This window comes from Podarcis muralis, chromosome 12 (assembly GCF_964188315.1).
Source record: "Podarcis muralis chromosome 12, rPodMur119.hap1.1, whole genome shotgun sequence".
Classification (NCBI taxonomy): domain Eukaryota; kingdom Metazoa; phylum Chordata; class Lepidosauria; order Squamata; family Lacertidae; genus Podarcis; species Podarcis muralis.
In genome coordinates, this window is record NC_135666.1 from 59764652 (window position 1) to 59792302 (window position 27651).

The following is a 27651-nucleotide window of genomic DNA, read 5'->3' on the forward strand; positions in this document are numbered from 1 at the left end:
CCATCAGTTCAAATAACAAAGTTACTCTGGCAGGGGAAAAATAAGAACTCTGTCCCAAGTAAACACCCATTTTGTGCTCTAAATCAGTGTTTCCCAACCTTGTGCCTCCAGCTGTTTTTGGCCTACAATTCCCATCATCCCTTGCCACTGGTCTTGCTAGTCAGGGATGATGGGAGTTGTAGGCCAAAAACATCTGGAGGCACAAGGTTGGGAAACACTGCTCTAAATAAAAAGAAACAAATCAACATAGATGTGTTTGGTTTTATGACTATAGTGGTACCTCGGGTTAAGAACTTAATTCGTTCTGGAGGTCTGTTCTTAACCTGAAACTCTTCTTAACCTGAAGCACCACTTTAGCTAATGGGGCCTCCTGCTGCCACTTGCCGCTGCATGATTTCTGTTCTCATCCTGAAGCAAAGTTCTTAACCCAAGGTACTATTTCTGGGTTAGCGGAGTCTGTAACCTGAAGCGTCTGTAACCTGAAGTGTCTGTAACCCGAGGTACCACTGTACATGGTTGATATTTTGCAGAATTTTGAGTTACTTAGCAGGAACTGGGTATAGAAGGAATAGGAAGAGATGAGACATTATGAAGCAAGACTAGAAGTTGTTGGAATAGCGGGGGAGTTTCAAGGCTTCACGGCAGCCTTAGCTCCTTTGATACTTCCTATTTTTCTAATATTTTCTACATCCATCATGACTAGGAACCTGTAAATAAAGAGCTGAAGGAGGTTCAGTTGGGAGGAGTGAGAAATGTCCCTTTTTTCATCTGAGAAACGTTGGAGGGTATGGCATACATGTATGAGCAACAGCCAGTCCGTGTTTACTCCTTTCTTTACTTTCCTTGTAATCTTTTCATTTCCTTTTTTTTTAAATTATTTTTTATTCATTTTACAATACAAAAGTATAAAAACACATAACACAATTTTTCACAAATACATTTTTTGGAGTTCCCTCAGCTCTTCTGCAAATCCTCTGTTTTAGTCCTTCTTCCGCATTTCTTAATCTAATATTGCCTTTTATTAAAAACCTCCTCCCTCTTATTCCCTTTTCCACAATATTTCTAATATTATTTTCACAGAGCCTCTTGCAAACCTACAAATGTTAATTGTTCATCGCAAATACTTTTCAAATAGTCTACAAATTTACTCCAGTCTTCAGTGAATCTGTGGTCTCGTTGGCCTCGGATCCTTCCTGTTAGTTTATCAAGTTCTGCGTATTCCATTAACTTCATTCTCCATTCTTCCATCGACAGTAATTCTTGTTTCCATTTTTGGGCTAGCAGTATTCTTGCCGTTGTTACTGCGTATAGAAAAAGCTTGTAATCTTTTCTGTTTATTTCATTTCCTACCATTCCTAACAAAAATGCCTCTGGTTTCTTAACAAATGTATATTTCAACATTTTTTTCAATTCGTTATATATCATTTCCCAGAAGCCTTTCGCCTTCTTACATTTCCACCACATATGATAAAAAGTCCCTTCCTTTTCTTTACATTTCCAACATTTATTACACACTTTATACACTCTTGCTAACTTCACTGGTGTTATATACCATCTATATACCATTTTCATAACATTTTCTTTTAATGCAGTACAGGCCGTAAATTTTAACCTTTCGTTCCATAGTTTATCCAGTAATCTTTTCATTTCCATTCAGTTACTGGCCTTTGGAAAACTACAGAACATTATTCTGAATAGCTGTACTGGGAATGTAGATTTGAGATATAACAGGAGTATAATAACCAAATGCTTGATCCATATAAGGGCCAGATTAGGAGGTAGCCGTGTTTGTGTGTGCAGAGAGAGATGAGATGGATAGATCGCTAATACGTCAGAGATATGAGTGAACATTAGGTAATACTGAATATTTATGTACAACATTTTATTAGTATTTGATGCTTCACATATATTTCACTGATCCTTATAAAAACCCTGTTAAGTGTCAGTCCATGTCCTATGTTCTACTGAGAGAGGTGGTGGCTTGGGTAAAATCAGCTAGTGACATGGCCAAGAGGAAGATTAAACCAGGGGTTTATGGCTCATGTCTACTGTTCTACGGGGGCTCTATAAAACTTAATGGTCTGTCTTGATATTCTACATTATCTTTTTGTGAGTTTTAGTTCTGAAGGAGTAAAACTGGATTATGCTCGTCATTCATACAAACTACAACCTTCTCTATGGCACAATCCTCTATGACCCACCATGTGTTAACTGAAATGAATTACACCTTTCAAAGCAATAGGTGGCAGTGAATCTCTAGTTATTTCAGACTACAATACCAACATAGTCCATGATGATGCTAGTGAAAAATCTGCAAGTGTAATTAACTGCATTGGGAATAATTAAGAGAAAATGTGATTGTTGACCCCAAGGTTTAGTTACTATAATACATAGATTTATCAGAAGTCCATTCTGATAAATGTGGGCATGTGATAGCTTCGATTGGAGATATGTTTTCAATTCCTTTTGCAACTGGATGACATAGTTGAGTGATGGTATATGAGGGATAGCCAGTTGGTGTCTTACGAACTGGATTAAGTCCCTAAGGCAATTTTGTCTGTGGCCCTGGTGACCATCATAATTTTTAATTCATGGTATGGTAAAATATTTACGCAACTGTAGGAGAGGAGAAAGCATTGTTTCCAAAAGTTAGACATGCAACATGCAACATTTATATCCTTCACTTTCATTTTACAACAGCATTTAATCCTCATGCATGTATATCTATACATGCCTGAGCATACACACTCCATAACTGGGGGATCCTTACTGGTGACAGCTTCACAGGTGGTTAAGCTTTACAATAAAGGAGTTTTGCTATGTGGCAAAATACATTTCCTGTGCATTTTGCCACATAGGAAGTATATTGGTAATTTCCTGCTATAGAGGTAAACCAAGGGATGCTTTTCCAATTGCTTTTTCAAGATGCTGGCAAATGCTCAGAAATCCACAAAAATAGTGGGGGAACATGCAAGCATCCTTCTGAGAAAAGACCAAGAGGATTGGCTCTGAAGGTCATGCAGCTTTTCCAAAGATAGCTACAGCTGTTCCTGTTCCACGTTTAGCATTCCTCCAGAAGTTCAGATGCAGGTGCAACTCCCAGTTGTATGTTTGCCTCCCTAAGCAGCGGGAGAACGGCTCTTGCTGTTAGCAATACCAAAGGAAATTCCAGGGCATCTTTTGTCCAGCCTGCAGTTCAAAAGTGCTGGAATATTAATGCTCTTAAAGCTCAGAGGCCGTTTCATTTATTTTTTACAGGTGGGCGGTGCTATCCATAAAATGCAAATTTGTTTTTACAAAATCATAATAAGGAATTTTAAAATACAATTGATCATGGATACTATAAACCAATTAACCCTTTTTTAAAAAAACAAAAAAGGAAAAACAAAAAAGCTAGTGGGGCAATAGAATGGAAGTGTATTACGTTATTAAGTAATGAACAGGAGTATTTTATCTTGATTTTAATAATGCAGGAAACAGTGACCACTTAATAAAGCTAATTGAACAAATACACAGTTTGTTGCATGAAGCATAAAGGAATCAGAAAAGAGAGCAAGGAAATCAGAAGGTAAAGCTGCACCCAAGTGTCCCATTATATTTGACCCTGCTTTACTGGGAGCAACCAGGAATGGATTCCGACGTTTCCACTGAAGAAAGTACAGACCATTGTGAAAAGGCTTGATGTAGGGTAGAAGATTATATTTTAATTGGATGAGCTCTAATCATTGCAACTCCAAACTCGGAAGTTTATCTTTTCCTAAAAACGTATTTACACAAAGAACTGTTCACTGTGCCACAAAAGTGTGATCGATTTAAACAGCATTGCCTTGCTAAGAAATACTCTTAATCTAGGTAAAATTAGTCATGACTAATTTCCTCTGAGTAAGCCATAGTAAACAGAGGCCTCATCCACACTTCTGCTTGCCCTGCCGCTTTCCCCTGGGAAAACCCACAGCTTAGCACTGGAGCAGAACAAAGGGCAATCAGGTTTTCCATGACGCCATTTGCTCTGATTTAGCACTAAAGAGAGGGTTTCCCAGGGGAAAGCAGTGGGGCAAAGGCAATAATGCTCAGACCTGTGCCTAGAAAGCGCAGGACAAGTCAAAAACCACCTGGGCCCACGCTTCCCAAGCGTAGGACAAGCAGGAGTGTGGGTGAGCCCAGAGAGAACCTGCTTGGGAATAAACACACATGGGAATGGAACTTAATGTACCGTATTTTGTGCCCTATAGGACGCACTTTTCCCCCTCCAAAAATGAAGGGGAAATGTGTGTGCGTCCTATGGGGCAAATGTAGGCTTTCACTGAAGCCTGGAGAGCGAGAGGGGTCGGTGCACACCGACCCCTCTTGCTCTCCAGGCTTCAGGAAGCTATCCCCCCAGCCCGGCAAGCTCCCAGAGCGATGCCAAAACTGCGCGCAGCTTCGCCATCGCTCTGGGACCCGTTCTGGGGGCTGGGATCGGGGGAAGCTCCGGCTTCCCCCGCCCGCAGCCTCGCAAGCTCCGAGAGCGATGGCGAACGTGCGCTCACCTTCGCCAGTGCTCTCCGACCCGCTCTGGGGGCTGGGGAAGCTCGGGCTTCCCCCACCCCCAGCCCCACAAGCTCCGGGAGCCACTCTGGCTCCCGCTCTGGGGGCTGGGGTCGGGGGAAGCTCGGGCTTCCCCCGCCCCAGCCCCGCGCCTGGGGGGGGGGGATTTTTTGCTTTATTTCCCCCCCCCCCCAAAAAAAAATCTAGGTGCGTCCTATGGGCCGGTGCGTCCTATAGGGCGAAAAATATGGTACATTGTATGAATGTTAACTAAAAAGCAAGTTCCTTTGAGGCTTATAGTCTGGTAAATGGTTATAGGACCACAACTTAGGTTTCCAGTGGACCTTAGTTGTGACTATCCTTAGCTGAATTGGAGTCACTTTCATCAGCTGCTATTCGTTTCTGAAAAACCACACAGGCCCCACAGGCGCTATCTTTAAAAGAACAGCCCATAGTGTGAGCTATAAGAATAAGGGGAAATGGCAACATATGAAATAACCACCCAGGTAATCTGTAAATATAGGCTGATATTTGAACTTTTTCTATTTTTATAGGAATACAGTGGTACCTCGTGGGGCACGGGTGGCGCTGTGGGTTAAACCACAGAACCTAGGACTTGCTGATCAGAAGGTCGGTGGTTCGAATCCCCACAATGGGGTGAGCTCCTGTTGCTTGGTCCCAGCTCCTGCCAACCTAGCAGTTCGAAAGAACATCAAAGTGCAAGTAGATAAATAGGTACCACTCCGGTGGGAAGGTAAACGGTGTTTCCATGCGCTGCTCTGGTTCACCAGAAGCAGCTTAGTCATGCTGGTCACATCACCCGGAAGCTGTACGCTGGCTCCCTCGGCCAATAAAGCGAGATGAGCGCCACAACCCCAGAGTCGGTCACGACTGGACCTAATGGTCAGGGGTCCTTTACTTTACAGTGGTACCTCAGTTTTTTAACATCTCCGTAGTTGAATGTTTCGGAACTCAAATGCCGAAAACCTGGAAGTAAATGCCTCAGTTTTCTAACGCGCCACAGAAGTCAAACAGGAAATCCAGCTTCTGTTTTGAGTTTTCTGTATTGAGGCTTCCGTTTTGAGGCTTCTACTTTCAGTTTTCGGTTTTCAAATGTTTCGGAACTTGAACGGATTACGTTTGAAAACTGAGGTACCACTGTACAGACGGAATGGTGTGATGCTGTATTCCCCCCCCCCCCGAAAAAAAAATTATTTCAGTGGTTTGGCAGATAACTTATAAAAACTTGTTTGAAGGTTAACTGAGGAATTGCAAGTTATAGAAGCCTTGGTTTCATATGACAAGGCTATTCTTGTTTGTTCTTCAGCACGACTAGGAAGGAAAAGCATTACAAGTCATTACTTTTTAAAAGTGTGCTGCAAATATATTTTCCAGAGACAATATAACTTATTTCTATGTGACTTGTGGCTCTACAGGGTATCTCAATTAAATCTTACTCCTGTAGTTGTGCTACTGTATTCCATGGTCCTGGCAAGTGAAGAAGATAAGATGAATTGGGCTACTCTCCATGCTTCATGAAACACACAGAAAGGAATAAGATAATCCAAGAGAAGGGGTAATAGAAAAGTGAGCCTGAAGAATGCATTGTCAGTTACACTAGAAAAACAAAATTAGCAGAGGTCCTCAAGAGGGGAAAGTATGCAGAATCACAGAAGGAAACTTTGTAATGAATGGAGTTCTCTTCTGTCTTGGAAGTCTCTTTTTCTGTTGGTTAGAGCAGCAGCTGGGAATCTCCAATGTGTAGGACTAATGAGGCCAACATGAGACCATTTCCCCCGAGTGTCATAGGAAAATGGCTCCTTGCCTAAAGTGGGGTTTGTAAGCAGCTGATGTTGGCAAGTGCAAAAGCCTGGTTGGCAACCTCAGGATCCAGCCTCCCAGTTGGAAAAGTCCCCTAGCTCTGGAGTAGAGTTCACCACAAATTCATAATAAACACCTTCCTACTATAAAGAATTTCACTGCCCTCTAGTTCAGTGTTTCCCAACCGGTGTTCCGCGGCACAGTAGTGTGCCGCGAGACCTTGCCTGGTGTGCCGTGGGAGGGAGGCGGGCGAGTCGGGCGGCGAGAGGCGGGGCGGCGGCGGCGAGGATCCGCGTCGAGCCGGGGGCGGCTCCGCGGTGGTGGTGCCGAGGTTTCTCTCTCCATTCTCCCCTCACACACACACACAGGAAATAACACAGGATCAGCTGACAGGATCCGGGCAATGGGGCGGCGGCGGGGCAGCGCGCGCAAAAGGGAGGAGCGTGAGACAGCGGACGAGGAGGAGGCCGGCATGTCCGGGCAGCAGCAGCAACAGCAGCAGCAGCAACTCCCGGCGACGGCTCCTCAAGCCCCGGGCAACCCTACTCCCTCACCGGCCTCGGCCGCCCTCCTGCTCCACCCGCCACCGCCTCCCCCGCCGCCGCCGGCCGCCTCGGCCCCGCCGCCGCTTTTAGCTATGGATCAGTGGCCTAGCGTGGGGGGTGCAGGGGGGGCCGGCCACACCGGGCGCAACATCTGGGGGTAAGTGTTAGGGGGCGCAAATCCACAGGTTAGGGGGCGCAAATTACTTGCATTGCCCCGGGTGCTGACAACCCACGCTACGCCACTGCGGCCCTGAACGAGCAGGAGAAGGAGCTCAAGTGACGCTGCGCGCTGACGTCACGGGGCTGTAATGGTGGTGTGCCTCGAGATTTTTTTCATCAAACAAGTGTGCCTTTGCCCAAAAAAGGTTGGGAAACACTGCTCTAGTTAATGGGCTCCAGTGGCAGAAGTGATGACTGTGGATAATGCTAGCAATAGCCAGTCCTACCAGGGCCAGCCTACCCATGAGGCAAGGTGAGGCAACTGCCTCAGGTGGCAGAATCCACAGAGGCAGCAGATCCCAAGGTATATTCCCCTCTCAAAAATTTGTATATAAATTATAAAAGTGGTATATAAATTTTGTTAAATAAAAAAAGAGGAAATGTTCAGACTTTCAAACAGTATGTTATGCCTGAGCCTTCATTGCTGAAACTCCCAACAACATTTTCATGCTCACAAGCACCTGATGAAGGAACCATTGTGACATAACCCATTCAAGCAGAGTTAAAAGGGGCAACAGGCTGTCAACAGTGGCAGTAGTTGGGGGCTCCCATCTATTGAAAAGCCACAGAAAGTCTTTTCATACTGCCTGAGGAATTAATCCCTTCTTTAACGTTCATAATTGCTGGATCGATTTAAGAAGACTGGAGCTAACATTTGTTTGGATTTGGCATCATTGATAGGGAACTGTCTGCTGCGTCCTCCGCTTGGAAGTCACCCTGGTCTTTGGGCCTCCAGCACCTTCTTCAGCATGTCCAACCCATCTAAGAGGCGTATGATACTGGTGTTCCACTGGGTTAGGAAGAAGCCTCTGACAGAGAAGCCGTGCTCTACCAACTTGGCCAGACCTTCTGCCTCTGCACCGGCTTGCAACACTCCTCACATTTCACCCTACTTCACGAGGAGCAAGACACAACCCACTCCGCTCAGAAGGTCCAGCAGGCACAAGGTGCTGCGATTGCCGAATCTCACCGACCCCAAGGTTTTAAGATCTGTCATCGGCAGCGTTGGCCGGAAGAGACCCCGCAGGCGCAAGCAAAAGAAGACTCCAGCGGGGACAGGAAAAGGGGTGATGCCTAGGCTAGAGGCAAGAAGGCTCCAAATTTGCGGGGTGGGATTACTTTGGAAGATGACTTCTCACAATCTCTACCCTTGAATCACGTATCAAACATTCAAGCAAGCTCATCCACGTAGCACTAAATTATGCTTTAATGCAGTGGTTCTCAAAGGGTGTAGTGCACCAGCCTGGTGTGGCTGGAGAGGAAGACAAGTGATGGGAGAGTGATGGGAAGATTCAAGGACAATCAAAGAAGCACCAACATTTCATTGTTGTATAGTATAGTATCCAAGTATTTTTTTTTTTAATTTTGCCTAATATGTATAGAAATCTTTTTCAAAATGAGAGCAAGAGCATCAAGTGATACTGAGGACAGTCCGAATTGTGTTTTCTAATGTTTTTCTTATCAATTCAAAAATTCAGTGTGGCTCAAGACAATTTTATTCTGAAACTGTGGCCCAGAAATAAAGGCTTGAGAACCACTGCTTTAGTGTTATGTTTGAACTAGGCCTCGGCTTTTAATTTTTGTTTGAACTATAGCCTGGGAAGTTGTGAAAATGTGCTACCTATTTCAGCCAATAGCTATTGACCAAATAATCTGCTTCTAGCATGTCCTGTTTCAAAGCATTCTGTACATTTCACAATATTGTAGCAGATAACATTTGTCACCTGCATTGACCAAGGTATATTCCCCTCTCTGTTCCTGGTATATATCTCTACTCGCCCCTTTCTCCCTGGGATGGAGGGAGGTACCATTTTGTCGTTCACCTCAGGTGCCCAAATGTTCTGAAACTAAGCAGATAAGACATGACTGCTGTTTTATAAGGGATAAACTACTAGAAAAAGCAAAATTCTGTGGTGGGCTACCCCTATGAAAGTATAAGGGGAAAACATGTTCTGTAGAGAAAGAAAATATTATGTAGAGAGAGAAATATCAGGTGAGGTGTTTTTAAGCAATAATGCACCTTTAGGGAATCACATTTCAGCCAGCATAGAGTTGTGCATTTTTAAAGAGCGGATTCATTTTTGTCCTGTTTCAATGGACATTTTAATTGGATTAGTAAAACTTATTTTTACCTGACTCAGACCTTAGGGATAGGTAAAATAGACAATGAAACAAGTAGGCCCTGATTTATTCAGAGAGATGCAGCCAACTAAACCATACTCAGAGAAGAATCATGGAAATCCATGGTCTACTCCGATACAACCCAGAGGCAGCAGTTGGATATTAGGTGGATCCAGAGCAGGCTTCCTCAAACTCAACCCTCCAGATGTTTTTTGCCTACAACTCCCATGATCTCTAGCTAGCAGGACCAGTGGTCAGGGATGATGGGAATTGTAGTCTCAAAACATCTGGAGGACCAAGTTTGAGGAAGCCTGATCCAGAGCTAGAACAGCTAGATCCGCAGCTATTACTACTGATTGAGGACATGAACTTCGCTTTCAGGCAATCAGGATATATAACTTTCTCACTGTGCTGACCTGACAAATGCTGGGGTTCTTGCTCCTGTCAAATATGCTGTATCACTGTTCATCAGAATCAATTGGCAACTGATTTCAGCAGGGTGATGTCCGCTGCCAGTAATTTAATTCAGCTCACTTTATTGATGACTTAATGGCTTTGATTATAATGACATTGTCTTCCAGATAGCAGATGTCAGAGCTTTCTAATCATTTCCCCAACTATCACACAGAACCAGCCATTGTCTTCCACATGTAGTAGGGGTATTGAATTTACAAAAATTCTGCACATAACTTAAGAAGTGTACTTGCAAAATAACCTTAGAACACAATGAACATGGCTTAACTGCATGGTTTTAAACATATGCGGAAGATTCTAGGGAGAAATCAAGGATAATTGCATTTAAAAACCAATAAAGCCAAATGCAAATATAAACTAGCTGGTTTGGAAAAAAGTGAAGACAAAGAAGCTTGCAAATAAAACCAACAGTTAACCTGACTAGACTAATCAGGTCACCTGAGCAGAGTCTTGGGTTTTAGCGTGCATGCAAAGGTACAATTGAGAAGTCCTGATGGACCGCACTTTTTTGGCAATGCATCACCCTAGATGACACTGAAGTGTGAAGTAGCTATTAAAGGGAGAGGAGTCCTTTCAAAACTCTCTACCCAAAATCTGTTCTCACTGATCTAAGTGGTTGTGTGTGAGTGGGTGGGTTACTATTCAGAAGAGATTTAAAAGCATTCTGACTTGCTCAGGGCTTTTGTTAAGCATTTCAAAGCACAGACCTGGCACCAGAGACATTTTTTTCCAGAGGAAAGCCCTTAGAGCAATTGACTGCACCTCAAACGATTTATGTTTTAAATAGACAAGATGAGCACAGGTAGTTGAAGGAGAGCAAATGAACATGCACCATGGAACATGTCGCACTGGCGCAGTCTCCTTGTGACCAGGCCAGTTCAGGTCAGGAGATAAGCGGCTTGGCACATCAAAGTGTTTTAGGAAGCCCTAACATTTGAAGGCCCTGACAGGTGGACATCCTAAAGAAATGAATTTTCCATTTGTGAAAAGAAAATGGATGCTTTATTATTTATTATGAAACAGATTGGGGGGGGGGGGGATTGCCATCCTGTTCTTTGTCTCAGGCAGCAAATGGTCTTGGGACAGCCCTGGTTGTTGTCCAGCAACATCTGGGTGGCCGCAGGTCCCCCAGCCCTGAAGTAGAAGATACACAGCAGGTTCTATATGAATTATAGCATGTGTGACCTTAGCCATTATCCTTCTACATGCTGGGTACCAATGCTATCAGGCATCAGTCCCAGCAAATGCCAGGCTTACACATTTCATGTGGTGGTGAGTACAACTGTCACCATGATCCTGGTTCCCCTTTTTCATCCCCTTTGGGTAATTCCCACCAGGCTAAACAACTAATCCAGTCTCGAGTTCAGAAGTGATTAAACTGAGGCATATCATAGCATACCTAGGCATACCTAGACAATTGTCACATTGTTCAGAATTCTAGTTTATAGTTGTCATTTTAACACCACCGCTCCCCGACAGTTGTATTGAGCTTTTAACAGCTACAAGGCAGACAGAAATTTAAGTTTTATTTTGTATGGACATAAAGTGATGAGGGATAGCATTGCCTGTTGAATTGCTGCCTGCTGCGTCATTCTTAAAGGTCCAGAGCATCTGTCAGAAAAATAATCTGCAGCCCTAGCATCCAACGCACGTACTTTAATCTCATGGCTGAAAAAACAGACAAAAGCAGGGAAACTCCCTTCCTCAGCGCTTACACCAAATTAATCACAGTTGGCCTATGTGTCAAATAATCATCTTGCTAGCTTCCCCTGAAGCCCTGGACAATGTTTGAACTTTGTGATTTAATGATTGTAGCAATCCTTGGCAGTTAGCTGGCCTTCAAAACAGTTTGTCAAAGGTCTACCTAAGAAAGCTGAGGGTACTGAACAAAAGCATTCAAGAAGATTGCAGAGGGCAAAGTTCAATGGGGCTTACTCTAAAGTAAGTGCACATGAAGAAGAAGAAAGAAGAAAGAAAATTTATTACGGCCATAGGCCCATACAGATAAAAACAACACATAAATAACAGCTTGTGCACGTGGGGAAAAACAGCCGCTAAAACACCACTATAACAATTAAAATACTATAAGATGGGATGGCATACTACGCCTTAATTAGCTTGTAGTGCTCCTTGGCGTCGCTTTTGGGTAAGGACAGCGACCAGGAACCTAGCCACTTTCAGGGTCGTATGGGTATCCTTATCCTGCAGGATTTGGGCAAGGTGGAATTTTGGTGGGGTACCCTCTAGTTTCTGTATGATTGATCCCAACAAATTTGCCCGTGGCACATTGAACAAGGGGCAAGTGAACATAATGTGCTGGAGCGACTCCGGCGTCTCCTTATCACATTCGCACATGGCGGAGGCTTGGCCCTTTGAGAATCTATGTCTCAGGACATTGGAGGGGAAAACGTTAAACCTCGCTTTGGTGAAGGCCAGTCTATGGGCAACAGTCGAAAGGGAGGAGAGGTATGATGGAACGCAGTAAGTTAAAGTGATACCAATGTTCTGGGGCGAACAAACACCTCCCCCCAGCGTATAATTTCGCTGTAAGTCGATGTCATCCAGTCTTTGGCTGATCAGTCTTTGAGCAGTGATTTGATCTAGTTTTAGGGAATCTGAGGGAGAGAGTCCATAACTCAGGAGTTTGGCATGAATTCTACTAGTCCAAAGGCTAGAGAATTCATCTCGCCATAAGCATTGGACAAGGTAATGGTCTGGTAATCTATGCCACAATGATAACCAATAATTGAAGACTTGCTTCCACAGGCAAGTTTCTAAGGATGCGATCTTCAATTCTAGTCGCATGGCTGCGTTGCTTACGCACAGGGGGAGCATCAGGAGCCGACGTAGGAATTGGTTTTGCAGAGTCTCAAGAGGAGCAAGATCTGTCATCACGGCCCAGAGCGGGGCAGCATAAGCAAGCACGGCAACCACTTTTGCCTTGAACACCTTTAGGGCCGAGGGAACATGCAAAGCTCCATCCAAAAAGAAAAATCGGAGGAGCGCATATGACAGAGTTTTGGCCTTGTTAAGTAGGTGTTGAATTTGTGCTTTCCACCCCAAATTGTATTGAAAAATAACTCCTAGGTATTGAAATTTTAGGACTTGCTCTATTTTTGCTCCACCAAGCTTCCATTCGTATAATCTCCGGCTTCTGGCGAAAATCAGAATCTTGGATTTAACATGGTTGATGGTTAATTGGTTGAGTTGACAATACGTGGCAAAGATCTTCAGAGCTCTGGTTAGTCCAACGCGTGTATAAGATAGAAGTACCGCGTCGTCCGCATATAAAAGGAGTGGGCAGCGGTAATCCGCTAGTCTAGGCGCGTGTGTACTTGGAGATGAGTTGACTAGGGGTGCTCGCATGTCGCTGATGAATAGGTTGAATAGGCAGGGAGCCAATATACATCCTTGGCGCACTCCCTTGTTTATTGGTATCAAATTTGTGAGGTCGCCCGCAGGAGTAAGTCTCACTCTGGCAAGGGTACCTTCGTGGAGCTGACTTATAAGCCATAAGAGTCTTCTATCAATGCCCTGTTTCGCAAGTTTCTCCCAAAGAATATTTCTAGGAACGCTGTCAAAGGCTGCCTTTAGATCTACGAAGGCAGCACAGAGGTAGCCCCGGGGAGGGGAGGAGTACGTCCGTGCCAGATGGTAAAGAACTATCGCATGGTCGGTTGTAGAACGTTTAATTCTGAACCCTGCTTGTTCGTGGCCAATCTGGTTAGTCTCATCTACCCATCGCAATAGTTTAGTCAGCAAAAAGCTGGCATAAATTTTCCCTATGATCAAAAGGAGGCTGATGTTACGGTAGTTTTCCGGCTCCGTTGGAGAACCTTTTTTATGAATTGGTACTATAATGGCCTCCTTCCATATTTTGGGGATGAGACCAGAAGCGTTGATTGCATCGAAGGTTTTGGCCAAGATGCCAGCCCACCATTTTGGGTGTAGTTTGATGGCTTCAGCAGGGATCAGGTCGGGCCCTGGGGCTTTGCCCGGTTTCAGCTGGGCTATTAGCTTGGCTATTTCGTCAGGATCGGTGGGAGGCCAAATAGGTAGGTGGGTAAACAGATGCATCAGATGGTCGGAGGGAGCATCTGCCTGTGAGAAACATTTCTTCAGGAACAATTCCCATGTCGGTGCAGAGATGACTGCCCTTGGGTATTTCCTCACCCTTCTGTTAATCAAAGACCAGAATTCCCTGGATCTGTGTGGTTTTGAAGCAGTAATCAAAGCCTGCCAACGATTATGTTGCCACTCACGTTTGGCAATTTTCTGCGTGCGTTTGTAAACTTGCTTGGCTTGTGCATAACTAGCTGGCAGAGTAGATGCATCGGAGGTCTTATATACATTATATATAGCACGAAGGCGCTGTCTTGCTTGTTTGCACTGAGAATTATACTCGTTTTGATTTAATATTTTGGGTGGTAACCTGAAGAAGGACGTAAGATCAGTCGTATGATGGTGGAAGCGTTTCAACACTATCCTATGCTCGTCCGAGGCAGAGCCTATGTTGGGATGGGGCCCGAGAATTTCTTTTTGAAAGAATTCCTGATACCTTTGAGCCTGGGTCTCCGACCATTTGATTCCTCTTACTTGGAGAGATTCGTTGGTTACCATCTGGGTCGCATGTCTATGGGCCTCCGACTGCCAGTTCAGGGAAAGCTTGGCTACAAGGGGAAGATGATCACTAGATTGTACATTCTCGATCTTAAAGGTGGAAATACACTTAAGTAGATCACTGGAGACCAACAGGTAATCGAGGACGCTGTTTGATTTAACGCTCAGGTGAGTGAAATCCCCTGGAATATCAGGGAGGCATGTGCCATTTAAGGGGACCAGATTTAAACGGATGGCCATTTGATAGAGGAGTACTCCAGCCTCATTAACTCTGTGGTCTTTAGAAGTTCTCCTCATGATATGTTCCAGATCATAATTATCAAGGTTTGGGGTAACCCACCATTTGGCTTTGGTCAGCGAGTCCCAGTTTGCTGCTGTGCGGGCATTAAAATCGCCACCTATTATGGCCAGGGTGTTAGGAAACTTAACATAGCATGAGAGCAAATGCTCTTCTAGCGAGCCCCATTTAGAGCCCAGTTCGGGGGAAGAACCCCCGGGTGGCAAGTAAACATTTGTAACCAGAAGTGAGATCTTTCCCCCCGCAATCAGCCCGGTAAGGGCGTAAGGAGGCAAGGCCTGTACTAGAGTAAATTTAGAATGTAGGTTGAGGGAGATGCCTATTATTAGGCCCCCTTTAGGGCGGCCTCCTTTCAGGGAGGGGCAGGCAGGGAGTTCTAAAAGCTCAAAGCCATTTAGGACAATTTTCTCTACTTCCCACGATTCTTGGAACAAGATGATATGAAACAGGTTAATATACTCCAAGAATTCTGGATCAAGTTTTTTTCCCCCTCCAGCCCGCAATGTTCCAGCTGAGGACTGATAGGGGGGAGTTCCTGTTGTGACCAATTCGCTGTCATTTCAGGGAGAGATGTGAGTCCTTTGGAGGCAGGGCAGACCCCACAAAAAAGTCAGTTATTTTACTTTGCGTGGCAGGCACCTGCTGAAGGTACCTAGTCTTGAAGTTGGTAGTGAGGTATTCTGACTGGGGCAACAAAACGGGTCTCCCGCTGGCTAACCCAAGGGCGGACACTTCAGTGGGAAACTCCACAGGATTTGCTGAGACTGCCCCACCGCGAGGTCTAAAGGTCGCCGATGAAACCATTTGATTTATATGTCCGGCCGGGTCTTCAATCAAATCTGGGCCATTTTTTGATGTAGGTGGAACACTCCCCTGACCTGGTGCTGGCGAAGGTACAGGGGATGCTCGGCGTACTGGTACCGTTTGTATGTCGGGTCTATGCCGCTCAGGGGAATATGAGGACTCCAGTTCCGGCATTGATGGATTAGATGGTAAGGAATTGTTTTGGTGGAAGGAGCTCTGAGTTACACTCCTCAGCGGGGGACTCTTGGAGGGCGAGTCAAAATTTATCAAGAGTTGGGATGAGAGGCCAACTTGTGAGGCAAAACCTGGGTCTGCCAAGCGTCGATGGGTTTTGCCCACAAGTGGGGGAGGCATGGGTTTAGGAGCTGGACTATGGTATGGAAGACTTCCTGCTTCCTTAAAACACGACTCCGAAAAGCTGGCAGGGTTATCCTGAAAAGTGGGCAGGACTTTTCCGTTCTTCTGGACATGTATGAGCTGATGATTAAGTACTTCTAGTCTATCAATTATTTCTTGTTGTTCTCTCGGTGGAAGGTCGCCAAAGGTGGCTAAAAGCTCTCTTTCCTCCGGCGGGGTCAGAGAGTTACTTGCGCCAGTGGGTTTCTTTAGAGCTCGTGGGGACGTAAAGTAAGTCCAGTTTCGGTACGGATGGATATCCTCCGGGAGAGGAGGCTCGATGTCCCGAGGTACTCCCGACCTCTCCGACAGAGTCCGCTCCGTGCCGTGACCGGCAAGTAGAAGGGGGTGGATCATGCTATCCATAAAAACTCTTGTTGGGATGATATCATACCTAGCCAAGAGTGATTTCTGCCTGATGATAGCTGAAGGGATCCTTGGAGAGTAAAACGCAAGCATCACTTTCTGTTCCCTGAGGTGCTGGTTCAAAGGTAATACTGCAATGAGATCGCATTGTGTGATTTCTATGTTTAGGAGATTGCTTAGATGCTTTTTAACCCCACCCAGAGTAAGCCACCTTGGTGACCCTACCCCGATGTTTAGGCAGATTTTCTTAGGTTGCAGGGACAATGCTTGATGTTTCAGTGCAGGATTTGGTTTATATTTAGGGATCACACTTCTTTTTTTGGTTGAAGGTAAGGACCTCTGGCACTTCAATTCCCCCGTATCTACAGTTGGTTTAAACTTTGACTCGAAGTTATCAATTTTCTGTTCAAGGTTACATAGCTGGGAGGATAGCACATCAATCTTCTTGAATATGCAATTAAGGGTTCTGACCACAAGATGGAGATGTTCATGTTGTTCTTGTCTTGCGCAGTCCTCAGCTCCAGCGTCCTGCACCACCCTCAGTGGGACACTTTGTGATTTAATGATTGTAGCAATCCTTGGCAGTTAGCTGGCCTTCAAAACAGTTTGTCAAAGGTCTACCTAAGAAAGCTGAGGGTACTGAACAAAAGCATTCAAGAAGATTGCAGAGGGCAAAGTTCAATGGGGCTTACTCTAAAGTAAGTGCACATGGAATTGCAGCCATAGGCTTACTGGCTCCTGTTGAATTAAACCATATTAAAACCAGGTATTCTCTTGGTTTGTTGATCAGTTTTATACTCCCCCCCCCTTTTTTTTAAGGGTGTGTTCAATGTGGCTTCCCACATAACTATAAGAGAATGCTGGGACTAATTTTTTCCTGTTATTGACCGGCTACAAAAGATGGGGACTTTGTACTGAAATGAAGATGTAATGCATTACTTATTGTGCTGTGACTAATATGACTTTATGTCTTATTTTAGCTACAGAGAAAGCCCTTGAGCAATGAGGAATTACCAGAAAAATAGTAGTATGGGAATAGGAAATGGAAAAGAAAAGGAGCGGGAAAATGCTTCACACTGGATTTCTATAAGCGCAGTATTGATCCATTTTAGATGTGTGGTGCTGTGCAGCTTTTGTAAACGGAAATACAAATTATGAATTAGCCTATACAGCTTGCCACATTAACCATGCGACTGGACACAATTTAGAGGAGATGGTATGTATCTGCTTTCAGTTTAAATTTACCAGCTTATCATTATGTCTGAACCATAGGAGCCAACTTTTAGGAGCTGCCGAAGTCCCTTTGGCTCCCCTAAGGTTGATGGGCATTGCCATTCAAATGGTTTGCGTGTGCCACATCTTGTGATTGATTATGCAAGGTAGGGCTTTCCTGCCCCTCCCATAAAAATATTTTATTCAATTTGGCACACCTGGTCTGAACTGTGAACAGTGAATAGTTTAAATTACCGTATTTTTCACTCTATAGGACGCACTTATCCCCCTCCAAAATTAAGGGGAAATGTGTGTGGGTCCTATGGAGCGAATGCAGGCTCCTTGGCTTCAGCGACAGCAACGCAAAGCCTCCAAAGTGCAGAGGGAGCGCTCCCAGTCCCACCAGGAGATGCTGGGGACTGAACCTGATGCCTTCTGCCTGCTAAGCAGTTGTTCTACCACTGAGCTATGGCCCTAGCTCACAATATTGCTGTCAGGATAAAATGGAGAAGGTGGAGGCTGAAGTGTGTATGCTCTGTGGAGGAAAGGTGGGATAGAAGTATAAGAAGGAATAAAGTATGTAAACTAGCCTATAAGTTCATAAACTACAGTATATTTTTAACTTACTCTCCTAATAATTTGTATATAAATTATAAAAGTGGTATATAAATTTTGTTAAATAAAAAAAGAGGAAATGTTCAGACTTTCAAACAGTATGTTATGCCTGAGCCTTCATTGCTGAAACTCCCAACAACATTTTCATGCTCACAAGCACCTGATGAAGGAACCATTGTGACATAACCCATTCAAGCAGAGTTAAAAGGGGCAACAGGCTGTCAACAGTGGCAGTAGTTGGGGGCTCCCATCTATTGAAAAGCCACAGAAAGTCTTTTCATACTGCCTGAGGAATTAATCCCTTCTTTAACGTTCATAATTGCTGGATCGATTTAAGAAGACTGGAGCTAACATTTGTTTGGATTTGGCATCATTGATAGGGAACTGTCTGCTGCGTCCTCCGCTTGGAAGTCACCCTGGTCTTTGGGCCTCCAGCACCTTCTTCAGCATGTCCAACCCATCTAAGAGGCGTATGATACTGGTGTTCCACTGGGTTAGGAAGAAGCCTCTGACAGAGAAGCCGTGCTCTACCAACTCGGCCAGACCTTCTGCCTCTGCACCGGCTTGCAACACTCCTCACATTTCACCCTACTTCACGAGGAGCAAGACACAACCCACTCCGCTCAGAAGGTCCAGCAGGCGCAAGGTGCTGCGATTGCCGAATCTCACCGACCCCAAGGTTTTAAGATCTGTCATCGGCAGCGTTGGCCGGAAGAGAGCCCGCAGGCGCAAGCAAAAGAAGACCCCAGCGGGAACAGGAAAAGGGGTGATGCCTAGGCTAGAGGCAAGAAGGCTCCAAATTTGCGGGGTGGGATTGCTTTGGAAGATGCCTTCTCACAATCTCTACCCTTGAACCACGTATCAAAGGTTCAAGCAAGCTCATCCACGTAGCACTAAATTATGCTTTAATGCAGTGGTTCTCAAAGGGTGTCGTGCACCAGCCTGGTGTGGCTGGAGAGGAAGACAAGTGATGGGAGAGTGATGGGAAGATTCAAGGACAATCAAAGAAGCACCAAACATTTCATTGTTGTATAGTATAGTATCCAAGTATTTTTTTTTTAAATTTTGCCTAATATGTATAGAAATCTTTTTCAAAATGAGAGCAAGAGCATCAAGTGATACTGAGGACAGTCCGAATTGTGTTTTCTAATGTTTTTCTTATCAATTCAAAAATTCAGTGTGGCTCAAGACAATTTTATTCTGAAACTGTGGCCCAGAAATAAAGGCTTGAGAACCACTGCTTTAGTGTTATGTTTGAACTAGGCCTCGGCTTTTAATTTTTGTTTGAACTATAGCCTGGGAAGTTGTGAAAATGTGCTACCTATTTCAGCCAATAGCTATTGACCAAATAATCTGCTTCTAGCATGTCCTGTTTCAAAGCATTCTGTACATTTCACAATATTGTAGCAGATAACATTTGTCACCTGCATTGACCAAGGTATATTCCCCTCTCTGTTCCTGGTATATATCTCTACTCGCCCCTTTCTCCCTGGGATGGAGGGAGGTACCATTTTGTCGTTCACCTCAGGTGCCCAAATGTTCTGAAACTAAGCAGATAAGACATGACTGCTGTTTTATAAGGGATAAACTACTAGAAAAAGCAAAATTCTGTGGTGGGCTACCCCTATGAAAGTATAAGGGGAAAACATGTTCTGTAGAGAAAGAAAATATTATGTAGAGAGAGAAATATCAGGTGAGGTGTTTTTAAGCAATAATGCACCTTTAGGGAATCACATTTCAGCCAGCATAGAGTTGTGCATTTTTAAAGAGCGGATTCATTTTTGTCCTGTTTCAATGGACATTTTAATTGGATTAGTAAAACTTATTTTTACCTGACTCAGACCTTAGGGATGGGTAAGATAGACAATGAAACAAGTAGGCCCTGATTTATTCAGAGAGATGCAGCCAACTAAACCATACTCAGAGAAGAATCATGGAAATCCATGGTCTACTCCGATACAACCCAGAGGCAGCAGTTGGATATTAGGTGGATCCAGAGCAGGCTTCCTCAAACTCAACCCTCCAGATGTTTTTTGCCTACAACTCCCATGATCTCTAGCTAGCAGGACCAGTGGTCAGGGATGATGGGAATTGTAGTCTCAAAACATCTGGAGGACCAAGTTTGAGGAAGCCTGATCCAGAGCTAGAACAGCTAGATCCGCAGCTATTACTACTGATTGAGGACATGAACTTCGCTTTCAGGCAATCAGGATATATAACTTTCTCACTGTGCTGACCTGACAAATGCTGGGGTTCTTGCTCCTGTCAAATATGCTGTATCGCTGTTCATCAGAATCAATTGGCAACTGATTTCAGCAGGGTGATGTCCGCTGCCAGTAATTTAATTCAGCTCACTTTATTGATGACTTAATGGCTTTGATTATAATGACATTGCCTTCCAGATAGCAGATGTCAGAGCTTTCTAATCATTTCCCCAACTATCACACAGAACCAGCCATTGTCTTCCACATGTAGTAGGGGTATTGAATTTACAAAAATTCTGCACATAACTTAAGAAGTGTACTTGCAAAATAACCTTAGAACACAATGAACATGGCTTAACTGCATGGTTTTAAACATATGCGGAAGATTCTAGGGAGAAATCAAGGATAATTGCATTTAAAAACCAATAAAGCCAAATGCAAATATAAACTAGCTGGTTTGGAAAAAAGTGAAGACAAAGAAGCTTGCAAATAAAACCAACAGTTAACCTGACTAGACTAATCAGGTCACCTGAGCAGAGTCTTGGGTTTTAGCGTGCATGCAAAGGTACAATTGAGAAGTCCTGATGGACCGCACTTTTTTGGCAATGCATCGCCTAGATCAGTGTTTCCCAACCACTGTTCCGCGGCACACTAGTGTGCCGCGAGATGTTGCCTGGTGTGCCGCGGGAAAAATTAAAAAATTGAAAGATTTTTTTTTTTAGTCAAATTTTCGATTGGGGCGCAGTCACTAGATGACCCCTGGGGTTCCCTCCCTCCCTCCCGCTCTGCGCCTCCCTCCTCCTCCTCCTCCTCCTCCGGGGAGGCCCTTCCTGGCTCTTGGCCAAGGCTTGGCGGCTGCCACTCACTCACTCGCTCGCCCACCCGTCCCTCCATCCCTGCACCCGGCCTCTCCCCCTCCGTCCCCGGCACGGGGGCTGCCGGGATCCGTAGTCCCCTCGCCCTTGGGCTCCTTGATTCGCAGTTATGTAATCATAACATTACCTCTTTTCAAGGAATGTCTTTCCATTTACATAGTTTTTCCCCATTGCAGTTGCTTTCCACGCAAAATAAGCACCCTGGAAAAGTAAGAAAGACAGGGAGTAAATTTATGAGAACACATTATCTTCTAGTCACTGATCAATACATCAGTAAAAAATTAGCCTCATTTAGGGATCTCTGCTTGGAGAGATGCAGAGCAATCATACACATTTCTACTCAGAAGTAAGCCCCACTGAGTTCAGTGGGACTTAACCCTAGGTGGGACGGTATAGCAGGGGTAGCAAAGATGGAGCCTTCAGGATTTACTAGACTACAATTCCCATCATCCCTGACCACTGGCCATGGTGGCTGGGGCTGCCAGCAATTGCTGTATAACAACATCTGGAGGGCACTACACCTGGGGTTTAGGATAGCAGACCAATTCAATGTCGTAACACTAGGCTCTAAAAAATAAAAATAGGTTGAGAACTATTATCTAAAGCCTCCAGTGTGATTTTGCCTGATACATCTGTACTACCAGGTTCACTTTCAAAATTCCCCCACTTTAATTCCCCAATCACTCTTTAAACCCTTGATTTAAAAAGAAATTTAAGGAAAAATTACCTACTATCACTACTAGCTATTGTAACAAAATGGAAACCTCAAGTTCAGAAGCAGCCAGTTTCTGCATATTAATTGCTGAGGTGGGAGAACTATTGAATCATCTCTTCCTTATGGGCTTCCATGTTGGAAATAGGATTCTGGACAGGAGAGATGTTTCGCCTAATCCGCCAAGGCTCTCTTTATGATCTTACAACTGTAAAACTGATCACCCAAGATGTCCTGAGAGTCTGTAACCCTATTCTAGCCCAGATGCTTATCATTCCCCACCCACTTATCTGGATTAATTAAAAAAACATACACAGAAAGAATATGGCAATATTCCAGATCTTTGAGTATACATCCATGCTTTCTATTTAAGGCTATTAAGAAACTCCATTATGAATACTTACAGATGGATCAGACTGGAATAAGTATGGTCGTCCCTCATTTCACCCACATATTAGCAATGATACACCAAATGGGCGTACACCCCTATGAAGCAAAACATTTGAAAAGGATTAATGATAACAGAAGGTTATCTTGGGAACAAATAAGATCAGCATTAAGGATGCTGACTGACGGACTCATCTATGAACACACATACAAGCATATTCCTCTTCTATATATTCTAAAGAAGTTACATCATGCCTCGTACAAATAGTTTGTACACTTTGTTTCTGAGTCTTTATGGCTGCGAACTGTTTTCTTGGTTCTGTTTCTATGCATCAAACATCAAAACATACTAATATTTGGGTAGAACTGGATGAAATCTTAAGAAACATTGCCCCTTCTAAAGGAATGAATCCTGCCAAATTTCAGAAGGATATATGCAGTTTTGTTCCTGCAGCTGTTAAGTGATTCCCACTATATTTCCCCCAGCCAAAGTTCCTTTAAAGTTAATTTTTGGGTAGAAATAATCAGATGATATTTTCTTTATGAATAAAATAATTCCCTCCAATTACAAACTAAAGTTGTTGGATGTGAAAGAGCCCCCCCCCTCAAAAAAAACCCCTCTGACCATTTCCTCAAGTTAGTGATACAAGTTTCTGGTTTGCAAAGCTGCTCTCATTTCCTCCCTTCCACCCATACCGAGGTACAGTGGTGCCTTGCAAGATGAAATTAATCCATTCCGCGAGTCTCTTGGTCTTGCGGTTTTTTCGTCTTGCGAAGCACGGCTATTAGCGGCTATTAACGGCTTAAAGAAAAAGGAAACAAACTCGCAAGAACTCGCAAGACGTTTCGTCTTGCAAAGCAAGCCCATAGGGAAATTTGTCTTGCGGAACGACTCAAAAAACGGAAAACCCTTTCGTCTAGCGAGTTTTTCGTCTTGCGAGGCATTCGTCTTGCGGGGCACCACTGTATCACAAATCACTTCAGGGTTCATTGTACACTACAAGGCTGCATGGGTTGAAGCAGATCTCACTTGGCTTTGGGAGAAACTCAAAATCCTTCCAAGACAGCCAAATCCAATAAACACCCCTAATGGTTATGTGTTACCTCAATATCACTAGACATGCCTACTTAGAAAGGAAAAAAAAAGTTCAGTAAAAAAACGGAAAAGAAGCTTTTCAAACTTTCCACCTTCAAAGACCTCATTCCACATTATCTGCTGAGGAATCTTAGCAGCTCTGCCTCACAACAGATGTGGAGGATTGTGTGAAGCGCACCCTGGCTAGGCCTGTCTGGCCTCATAGTGGCCCAATGCAAACTGACTGCACCTTACAACACACCATAGAATATACCCAGAACTCTATGGGGTGCGCTGCAGAGGAAAATTAGTAGTGGCAGAGAAGCTATATCATAAGGAAGCTTGCCTATTGTTACTGATTTTTTCATTAGGAAACCTGCAATGAAAATATGTAAGGAACCCAAGGTTTCCCAAAATGCAATCTGAAAATTATAGTTATACTTTCTGTTTTGAAAATATATTTAGATTCTACTTTTTGAAGATGTTTCATAGCCCCACTAAGAATCCCTATATCTAGCTTGGTTAAACATTGACAAGAGTGCTTTTCCTCCCAAGGGCCCCAAGTAGCATGCACTGGGTTTGAATTCAATTCTTAAACTCAAAAACTGGCCAGGAAGAGATTTGTTTTGTTTCAAAACCAAACCACGCATTATCTGTATTTTAACATCAGGATGCTGAATTGCTACAAAGCTAGGGTGGTAATGGGAATCAAGACTTACATGTGCATTATTAGATGGCCAAAAGGGGGAAATGAATATTTCCACAATCATCCCCTCCTCCCTGGCCCACAACAACATACTCTGTAGTTCTTACTCTGGAAGGGTTATGGTTGGAACCCCACTGGGACAAAAACGTAATTTAAAAGCTCTGGGGGTACTAGGATGGGTTCATGTCGCTACCATCCCCATCCCTTTATTTAATATTTTATATACAGTCATACCTCAGGTTACAAACGCTGCGGGTTGTGCATTTTCAGGTTGCGGACCGCGCCAAACCCGGAAGTACAGGAACGGGTTACTTCCAGGTTTTGGTGCTTGCGCATGCGCAAAATGATGTCACGTGCATGCGCAAAAGCTGCACTTCAGGCTGCGAATGCTGCGGGTTGCGAACGTGCCTCCCGCACAGATCACATTCGCAACCCAAGGTATGACTGTCGTTTGTTAAATTTGTATCATAACTCTCCACTAAATGGTGCTGAAGGCAGCTAGCAATAATACAATACATGCTGCTAGACTATAACTCCCACCAGTCCTAGCCAGCATGGTGAATGATTATGGAAGTTGCAATCCAACAGCATCTGGAGGGTCACAGGTTCCCTAACCTCTGAGCTCAATGGAGCTTATTTCTGAGTAGACATGTATAGGTTTGCACTGTTGGTATGACCAAAATAGGGTCAAGCCAGGTTACTGCTTTCACGCTGATTCTTTTCAGATCAATTTCTGGCAATCATACTACACCACAATCCTAATAAAGTCTACTCAGAATTAGGTGGTGTTGAACTCTATGAGGCTTACTCTCAAGCAAATGGGGCTAGGACTTCAGCCTCAATACCCATAATCTATGTCTGCTTTCTCGTTTTTTCTTTGCTTTTAGGTCACAAAATGCCAAAGTAGGTACACACAGACATACAAACTAGCAACATTTTTGTGGGCTTATTAATCGTGCAAGCATTTGAATACCTTTAATTCCAACTGATGGGGCTCCTGCGGCAACAGCTGCCAAAGCATATTCAATCTGAACAAGCTTTCCAGAAGGGCTAAAAGAAAGCAAACAATTCATGAGACACCTTGGTAAGAAAACATTTTCAAATCTGAAAATGCCAAGCAACTTATGGCCTTTCATTGGGCCTTTTTTCACCAATATGATATTGGGCACATTTTAATATAGTAATAATAAAAACAAACAGATAGGAGTCAGCCCCAGTCAATTTAGTGGGACTTTAGTATAAGAGTGTTTAGAATTGTACTACACTTTTCATGTAATCATGCACTCATGTCAAGGTCTGGCAACAAGCTCAAAGTAATCTCATAATAAAAACTGAAAAGGGGAAAAGAAAGCCCACCAAAATAGTTTTACTTTCGTTTTTGGTGTAACATTTGTTTCATGTTCATAATCCTCAACACACTGAATGCAATGTCATTTATTTCCAAGTAAACATGCATCTGTAAGGCTGCAATCCTATGGAAACTAATTTGGGATTAAGTCCAAATCCCATTCAATTGAATAGGTCTTACTTCCAAGGCGACACTATGATATGATTTATTATTTTCATAAAATCTCAACGCATATACGTTAGTCGTGTGTTTCGCTTTCTATAGGGTTATAAGGGAAATGAGGCCTGCTTTGGGCTCTTGCCTTAACCAAGCCACGCGGAGGGAGAGTCAATCCGTGGCTTAAAACCCTGCATACTGGATCCAAAGGCTCATCTCTACATGGTTTAGCAGGGTTAGAAATCCCGATATATAAACTAGGCGCCAAATGCCTCCTTAAACCAGGGTTACAGTCACCAAAATGGAAGGTCTAGTTGGCATTCGGGGGGCAGACGGCTCGAAAGTTGTATTTATCAATAAAGGCTTTTGTTTCCTGAAATTCATTCTGACTGTGCAGATAAAATGCAACTGACAGAATTCTACAAGGTGTGGCATTAATGTGTGATCCCCAGGTATGCGCCTCCGGAGACCTCGGGTGCCATCCTGACACCCGGCATCTTCACTCGGTCGCCAGCGGCCAACAGGAAGGTGCAAAGTGCTCAGGACCAGGCTGCTGGGAAACCCGCATCCCCTCAAGCATGTCTGATGGGGATGCCGGATCCGCGCGAGAAACTTGCGGCAGTTTCCACACGCGCCGCTTTCTCCTCCGAGCGAGAGGCGAGAAGCGCCAGCGGTGACTCCGCAAAAACCTCGCCTCTCCCTCCGCCTCAAGGGCAAGGAGACGGAGCCCCTCCAGAGGCCCCAGAACCCCCCCCCTCTTTAAAGGACAGCGCCCCGGGCCTCCTGCGCCCGCCCTGCCGCCCCTGAGGGGACCCCGCGCCTTACCTGAAAGTGGTGAGGGAGAAGCTGTACCCGCGTTCCGCCATTTTGACCAGCGCGATTGAACCCCCTCGCCCCGCCCTCCCTGCATAACCGTCTCCGCCCACTTTCGGAGGCTGCGCACGCGCGCTGCGTATTGTTTTACAGCGCATGCGCAAAAAGAGAAAACATGTAGAGCGCCGACGACAGAACCATGAACAGATTGAACTTCCGGGAACTCTCGAAAGCCGCGAAACTCTATGGCAGCCTTTCTCAACCTTGGGCCGTTCGTACCCGCCATCAAACGTTGTTGGACTACAACTCCCGTCATCCCTTGCTAACAGAATTGGTTCCCTCTGCTATGCATGCCGGGAACCGGTGCCTCTCATGGAACTTTGAAGTGTCAGGCATAGCCCTATTGGCTTTAGCCCAAACGTAGCAGAGTTTTCCTGCACAGCGAGGAAGCTAGTTGCGGCAGTAATGACAAGTCAGCTAGACTCAGAATAACTATTTACAGGATTTATTAAAAGGAGAAAATAAAACCAGCAGAGTTTCTGCATACAAATCAAAGCAAAATAAACCCTCTCTTTCTCTCTCTCAAAACCATACACAGCACTTCTACTCCTAACAACACCTCACTTCAAACTGAGCTAGCAAACCCTTGATAACAGAGTTGAGTGCTGGTCGTTAACCAATCAGAGTAAGTAGTTTCTAGGTCAAGCAGACCTGGGCTTTCTGCCAAGAGTAAATTGACACCAGCCTGAGTTAATTGTGCGAAGCTAGAATCTGCAAGTTTCCCACGAGAACCAATTAACAGAAACTGAACACCCCCTCACAGATTCTGCTGAACAATTAACACCAAATACACCTATGTAGATCATTTTTCCAGCAAACCTAAACCCTTGCACATTCGCTTGTTCTTTATCTTTGCCAATGGTTTAGTTAACACATCTGCTACATTTTCTTCACTTGATACATAAGTACAGGTGATTATATTGTCTTGTACACAGCAACGTACATTTTGGTATTTTACAGAGATATGTTTGGAACGCGATTTGAAACCCTCTGTTTTACTTAAGGTTATACAAGCTTGATTATCAATGTAAACTTGTACTGGTTCTCCACAATTTACATTTAAATCTGCTAACAAATGCTTGAAATAAATCACCTCGTTGCACAATTCACTCAATGCGGCATACTCTGATTCCGTTGATGACACACTTACAACGTCTTGCTTGCGTGACCGCCAGCTGATTAAAGCTCCACCGACCATTATGACTAGTCCTGTGACAGATTTTCTATCCGGCAAATTTCCCCAGTCACTATCACAGTAGCAACTCAACATTTCATCCTCTGAAGAATTTAATTGTAA

The 27651-nt window shown here is 44.3% G+C and overlaps 1 protein-coding gene across 7 annotated transcripts; it reads right to left on the reverse strand.

Annotated features, from left to right (window-relative positions):
- Window positions 1-815: 815 nt before the first annotated feature.
- On the reverse strand, window positions 816-26658 carry LOC144324959 (uncharacterized). 7 transcript variants are annotated; one of them, XR_013390271.1, is made up of 6 exons: window positions 26307-26640; window positions 24951-25027; window positions 22214-22295; window positions 21225-21298; window positions 5096-5220; window positions 816-1301 (listed from the first exon to the last, which is right to left on the reverse strand). XR_013390271.1 is itself a non-coding variant. In XM_077916538.1 (5 exons), the coding sequence occupies exon 5, from the start codon at window positions 14622-14624 to the stop codon at window positions 11817-11819; it is 2808 nt and encodes a 935-aa protein (XP_077772664.1). In that variant the 5' UTR covers window positions 14625-16322; window positions 21225-21298; window positions 22214-22295; window positions 24951-25027; window positions 26307-26658; the 3' UTR covers window positions 11671-11816. The 7 variants fall into 7 exon arrangements, 1 of the variants encoding a protein (XP_077772664.1); XR_013390268.1 differs by lacking the exon at window positions 5096-5220 and having other exon boundaries at window positions 26307-26425; XR_013390273.1 differs by lacking the exons at window positions 816-1301; window positions 5096-5220 and adding an exon at window positions 1308-3189 and having other exon boundaries at window positions 26307-26425.
- Between the last annotated feature and the right edge of the window lie 993 nt (window positions 26659-27651).